General features: G+C 40.7%; 1 protein-coding gene across 1 annotated transcript; it reads right to left on the reverse strand.

Annotated features, from left to right (window-relative positions):
• On the reverse strand, window positions 1–3421 carry RPL35A (ribosomal protein L35a). The gene is made up of 5 exons (XM_006869378.1): window positions 3394–3421; window positions 2497–2540; window positions 2202–2354; window positions 527–671; window positions 1–64 (listed from the first exon to the last, which is right to left on the reverse strand). The coding sequence occupies exons 2-5, from the start codon at window positions 2505–2507 to the stop codon at window positions 41–43; spliced, it is 333 nt and encodes a 110-aa protein (XP_006869440.1). The 5' UTR covers window positions 2508–2540; window positions 3394–3421; the 3' UTR covers window positions 1–40.
• Window positions 3422–7091: the final 3670 nt, after the last annotated feature.

The following is a 7091-nucleotide window of genomic DNA, read 5'->3' on the forward strand; positions in this document are numbered from 1 at the left end:
ACAAATCCACAGTTTTATTCATTTACTTTTCAGTTAAGTTTTAAATCCTTGATGGATACAGCATCTGGGGGGAAAAAAGATAAAAACATTAGGTGACTATATATAAATTCACAAATGCTACCAAGTACAATATAGATAAATCCCTTCCCATTCTCATAACAAACTCGGGCCAGTCCTGGAACCTAGGAAAAGTACACACCAACTGTCTTCATCTACAAAATAAGGCTAATAATATCTATTCTTCCAATAAGACTGGTACTAAGGATGAAGAGATAGAGAAATAGTCTTAAGAATTATACCAGAAAAAGACGTGTTGAATTTCTTTGCTCAATTAATACCTCTTAAGAAAGTTATAGATTTAAGTATTTCCTAACCAGGCAGCTTTAGTAAATTCTGCAATCTAAGCACAATCTTTTCAAATACTTTACCATTTAAACCATGGTTACTAATTCTGCAACATAATTAGAACCAGCCTGAGCTTTAGTTTGACTCAACAGAGGGCTAGTTTAACAATAATTTTACTTACCACACGGATTCTGTGTCCAATGGCCTTAGCAGGAAGATTGCTTCGGAATTTAGCCCGAACCATGCCACTGTTTCCATGGGCACGAGTTACCTTTCCCCAGATTACTCTGGTTTTGTTAGGTTTGCCACCAGGAGTCACTGTATTGCTGATTTTAAAGAGGTAGAAAGTACATGAAAACTCTGACAACCAACAACGTTCAATACAAATTCAAGGTGGCCTTTAAATCAGTGGCTCTAAAACTTGGTTTTCCATTTAAACTTAAAAAAATAAAATGAAACCAAGAATCAGCACTCCACAGTACTTAACAACAATGGAGCCATGGGGAGTGAGGTGGCTCCACATGATTAAACACTGGACTGAGAAGCAGAGTGCCCACGAGCCACTCTGTGAGAGAAAAGATGAGACTTTCTGCTCAGCAAAGACATAAGGTTCAGAAACCCTAACAGGGTTGCTATGAGTCCAAACAGACTCCTCAGCACTTAACAACAATAATACCTACTGTATGCCAGGCATTTTGTAAATGCCAGGCATACTGCAGTTTACAAAAATCTTTTTTAACAGTAAGCAAAATTAATTAGGATGTCACACAGTAACAAACACAGTGTAATAGATTTTAAAAAAAAAGGCAAATGGAGCTAAGTGTGTTAACAGAATTGTTTGTGGTTTTAAGTAGCCAAGGAAAGCTTCACTAAGGTGGCAGAGGAATAAAGACCAAGTGAAGAACAATCCATACACCTATATGAGAAGAGCATTCCAGAGGCAACAGAACAGATTAAAGAATTGAGAGCTTGCTTAAAGACAAAAAAGAGAATACAGGATTTAAGAACCATTGCTCTAGACATGCAACATTTCAAAATATTTTAGGAAATCTACTAAATGAATTAAGGTACAAGAAAACCCATCCACAAACCCTTGTTTTATGCCATTGAGTCAGTTCCAACTCACATCAACCCCCCCTATAGGTTTTCTAAGGCTGTACATCTTTGCATGAACATAAAATTTTATCTTTCTATCTCAAGCAGCTGGTGTTCTCAAACTGCGAACTTTGTGGTTTGCAGTCCAGTGCTTATCCTACAGAGCCCTTGTTGTTAATGTGCTGTGTAGTCAGTTCTGACTCAGTGACCCTGTACAGGGTTTCGAGGCTTTCAAGGGACCAGAAAGCCTCATCTTTCTCCCACGGAACAGTTGGTAGTTTCAAACTGCTAACCTTAAGGTTCACAGCTCGATTCATAACCACTACACTAGCAGAGCTCCTTGCACTACCCTTTTTGTTGTTAAGTGCTGTCAAGTCAGTTCCCACCCATAGCGACCCTGTACAGGGTTTCCAAGGCTATAAATCTTTATAGCAGCAGAAAGTCTCATCTTTCTCCAGCGGAGCGGCTGGTAGTTTCGAACTGCTGACCTTAAAGTTCGCAGCCTGATTCGTAACCACTATGCTACCAGAGTTCCTTTGTACCACCCTTACAAGGTTCACGATATAGGGAATTAAGTGTCTTCCTTGAATAACTCTTCCAAGTACAGACGTTACTGAAAATTCAACACCATCCACAAAATAACATCTTGCTACAACTCAACATGTCAAAAGTAGATGCCATTTGTTTATCAGCCTCTGTGGCTTGTTTTTCTTTTAATAAAGACAGATGTAAGTAAAAACTCAAGAAGCTTATAAACTTACTTCTTTGCTTTGTACACATAAGCACATCTCTTGCCTAAGTAGAATTCGGTTTCATCTCGAGCATAAACACCTTCAATTTTAAGAAGAGCTGTATGCTCCCGTTGGTTCCGGAGACCCCGTTTATAGCCAGCAAAAATGGCTTTGGACCATAGCCTAAAACACACAAAACATGTAACATTAACCGTGAGCTGTTAAAATTGCGTTTAATCTTAACAAACCAGTTTGATTTGAACCCATGCCTAAACTATCTCCAGCCAAGTATCTCATTTAAAACGAATTCATTTATAGCTCATACCTTCCAGACATAGTGCAGGCTTTGAAGTCCTGTTCCCAGCAGGCCTTTAAAAAAAAAAAAAAAAGAGAGAAACCCTCAATTTACCACCTTGCAACGTAACTTCTCCAAGTTCCCACTCGTGTCTTAGATATGTTGGACAAAGTCCTTCCTTGTTTTAATACCCATTTTGTTTCTAATACCCATTGCTGGCAAGTCAATTCCGAACCGGAGACCGGACAGCGCAGTACAGAATGGCCCGTAGGTTTCAAGGTTTTAACTTTAAGGCAGCGAACTGTCACCTCTTTCTCTCGCAAAGGGGCTTGGTAGGTTTGAACTCCTGGCCTTTTTGGTTAGCAGCCAAGCGGGGCTCAATACAGGGAAATATAAGCTATGTCATATCATTTACATGAAAGGTTTACCAAGACAACTAAATTTCAGACATTGCCTTTGATAGTTTGGCAAAGTCCCAAGAAAAGGAAAGGAACGCAAAAGCAAACGAAAAAGAAAGGTGGCAAATATATACATAAACGAAGTAACTCATAGACATTCTAAATGGAAACCCTGGGGGGAATCATACCATAACCAGCAAACAAAAACATAGGAAAACATGAATTTATCTAGGCAAAAAAAAAAAGAATACTTGACGCCATCCTAAAAAGCCAATCAATGAAATTAGCACCTTTTTCACTCCGCTCTAGCTAATAAGCAACTCCGATTACCGGAGCACCAGCTGTCTAAAGGTAAGGCAACCAGCACCATCAGTCCAACATCTCTGCCATCCCGTCCTCTCTCTTGCTGGAATTTTCACAAACTACTGGCTGCCAGGGCCCCGAGCTACAGCGGTAGCTCGTCAGGAATATGGATGAGCTTATACTAGTTATTTATCCCCGAAACTTCAGCAGCCAGAGTTCCACTCACCTCCTAGACTCCAAGATGGCGGAAAAAGGAAGGCAAGGGTCCACCGCGTTGCCTTGTGGGCTAAACATCTCTCAGCCCCGCCCCCAATATAGGCATCTTCCACGATCGCCAGAAAAAAAACACAAAACTTAAGAAATTGTCTTCTAACGGAAACAAATCACATTCAAGAGCAATCTTAAAATTCTTTACCCAAGTCCTTTCAACTTTATAGGATGCAGCATGCATTATTGGGAACAGAGTAAGGCAAAATGATAGCCAGCTTAAGGAGGAGGAGCGTGCCCCGGACCCTTTCCGTTGCCATAGAAACATCCTAGCTTTGCGCCTGCCAACTGATATGGTAGCAGTCTGAGTAAAGGACGCTAGATTTGGTTCAGAAACGAGGGAGTATCTTTCTAGTCCATCATACAGAAGTAAAGCGAACGAAGACACACTTTCGGATCCTATCCTAGCCAGGAAGAGAAAGACCGGGAGCACGAAGGCAGGAGGAATCTCTCTTCTCTTTCCCAAATTTTTTCCTTCCTCCTTTCTTTTCTCTGGGATCTCTGGTGGCTTAGTAGGTTGTGTTCTGGGCTGCTAACAAAATTCAATCCATCAGCTGCATTGCGAAAGAAAGAAGCTGTTTTCTCCCCTAAAGATTTTACAGCCACGAAAACCCTACATAGGCTCTATGGCAGTTGGGTTTGGTTTTCTTCTCTCTATTCCTTTACACCTTTAAATAAATTACTTCTTACTTCTTTCCTTCGCTTTGTCCTCGAGGATGAGGAGGTGTGTATTGTTAAGTGCCACCACGTCGGTTCTGACTCTCCTAGTGACCCCGTACAGGATTTCCGAGGAACGGCTGGTGGGTTTGAACTGTCAACCTTGAGGTTAGCAGTTCAGTGCTTATCCTATAGCGCCATACCAAGGCTTACTATACTGAAAAGACCTATCACCTTTTTAGGAAGACTCATTCAACTGTGTGACTAAACTCTGAGGGCGTCCAAGTCCCCACGTAAAAGCCTCTCCTTGTAAATATTTGTAGATTCGAATGAGATGCATTGGTGAATGTCAGAGATTTATGTTTCTTTTTTTTCGCGTCTCTTTGGGTTGCCCTGTGGATTCATCATTTATTCAGCAAATATTTTATTGAATGACAGTCATGTTCCAAGCACTGTCCTAGGCGCTGAGGATATTTCTGTGAAGAAAAACAAGCACTGCTCTTGTGGCTCTTACATCCTAGTAGCTGGAATCAGACAACAAGAAAAATATATTATGGCTCCGTTTGTTGTTATTAAGTGCCGAGGAGTGGGTTTCGACTCATAGCGACCCTGTTCGAGTTTCTGAGCCTTTAAACCTTTGCTGAGCAGAACGTCTCATCTTTCTCCCAGAGTGGCTGGTTCATATGTACTCAAGTGTTTTATTATATGGCGCCACCGCGCTCCACATGGCTCCGTTGTTGTTAAGTACCGTGGAGTCGGTTCCGATTCACAGTGTCTGTGTTAAGGTTTCCAAGGCTTTAAATTTTTATGGGAGCAAAAAGCCTCATTTTTCTCCCGTGGAGCGGCTGGCGGGCTGGAACCATGGATCTTGTGGTTCACAGTCCAATGCTTATTGTATGGAGCCACCTACTCACATTAACTTCTATGGGTGGTGGTGATGGTGTGCCACCAAGTTGGTTCCAACTCATAGCGACCTTGTATAGGATTTCCAAGGCAGTAAATCTTTAGAGACGTGCGAAGCCATTTGTGGTTTATGTACAAGGAAAAATAAAACCACCAAACACTTTGTGGCAGAGTTGTTTCCAACTAATAGCGACCCAATAGGACAAGGTAGAACTACCCCATAGGGTTTTCAAGGCTGTAATCATTACGAAGTAGACTGCCATAACTTTTCCAGGGGAGCCTCTGTAGGTTATAACCCCTGATCTTTCTATTGACAGCTAAGCTCTTAACCACTGTGCCACCAGGTATCCCCATTTCTGTATAGAAGAGTGAGTGACTATCTGGTTTAAGGGAGGCAAAGGCACCAGCAAGGAGATTAAGTAGGGACAATTGTAATAAATTATCTTGTTGGGAGACAATGGTCTGTAGCCTGGAATGAAGATGGTGTGTAGCCTGGAATGACGAGTATTGCAATTTTAAATGTAACACTGACAGTATTTTATGATGGATAAAGAGTGAGAGGGAAAAGAGTAAAGAATGGCTTCATATAATCTGTATAAAGTAGTCAAGTATCAGATTTTCTTAGTTTATATACCTTATAGTTCTCTCCCAACAAATTTTCCCTGTCTCTGATGTTTAATTCCTTGAAGTTCCATATGTAAGAACTCCTGGGAGGAATAACACATTGTGAATTTCATATATTTGCTCATTCATTTCACAAATAGGCATGCACTGAGTGTACAGTGCCTGAAACTGAGGATACAACAGTGAGTATTATAGTCCTGATTCCTGCTCTCATAGAACATACAGTCTGGTGGGAGAAATTGACATAAACATTACAAATTGTGAGAAGGGTTCTGCAGGAAAAGAAAGAGTTCTGTAAGTGCTGTAACAGAACCTGATGAGTCTTGGGGAAGTATCATTTAAGGCATTTTTCAAAATGCAAGTGATGACTCATTAGTAGAGCATAAGGAGAAATATAATAAAACAAACACTATGGAGTCCCAACTTTCAGGTGCATTCAAGATGGATGAACACCCAAAACTATTGCCCTAAGATAATCATTAAATCTTCTACCTCAAACCAAAACTTTCTCCTGAAGTCTGCTTTGAATTAAACAATAGTGTAGCTTAATAACTAAAGTCTGTCTGCCTTGAAAGGAGCCCTGGTAGCACTGTAGGATAAGCCCTGGGCTGCTAACCACAGGTTGACAGTTCAAACCCACCAGCCACTTTGTGGGAGAAAAATAAGGGTTTCTGCTCCCATACAGTATTATAGCCTCTGAAACCATATACAGGGTTGCAATGAATCAGAATCAACTTGATGACACTTAACAACAACATCATGAGTCAGAATTGACTCGATTGCAATGGGTTTTGGTTTGGGTCTTCCCTGAGCACGTTGCCCTTTCAAAATTTTATCTATATGGAATCAAATTGATAAAAGCTTCTTGAAGGGTTAGATGTGAAGTGTAGGAGGCAGTGAGTTTATATTCATTGTTTTTGTTAGGTGTCCTCCAGTTCATTCCAATGTATAGCAACTCTATGCACAACAGAACATAATACTACCTGTTCCTGTGCCATCATTATAATTGCTGTTACGCTTGAGCCCATTGCTGGTGCCACTGTGCCAATCCATTTCATTGGGTATCCCCTTCTTTTTCACTTACCCTCATGATTCACCAAGCATGATTTCCTTCTCCAGGGGATGGTCTTTCCTGATAATATGTCTGAAGTAGGAGTAACAAAGTTTCACCATCTTGGATTCTAAGGAGAATTATGGTTGTACTTCTTCCAACACAGATTTGTTTATTCTTCTGGAAGTCCATGGTGCTTTTAATAGTCTTCTCCAACACCATACTCAAATGCATCAATTCTTCTGCAGTCTTTGTTATTCATTCTCCAACTTTCATTAATATATGAGGCTATTGAAAATATCATGGCTTGGGTCAGGCACAACTTTGTCCTCAAACTGACATCTTTGCTTTTGAACACTTTAATGAGGTCTTGAGCAGGATTTGTCTAATGCAATACATCATTTGATTTCTTGACTGCTTCT

This window comes from Chrysochloris asiatica, unplaced genomic scaffold (assembly GCF_000296735.1).
Source record: "Chrysochloris asiatica unplaced genomic scaffold, ChrAsi1.0 scaffold00130, whole genome shotgun sequence".
In the NCBI taxonomy this organism is placed as follows: domain Eukaryota; kingdom Metazoa; phylum Chordata; class Mammalia; order Afrosoricida; family Chrysochloridae; genus Chrysochloris; species Chrysochloris asiatica.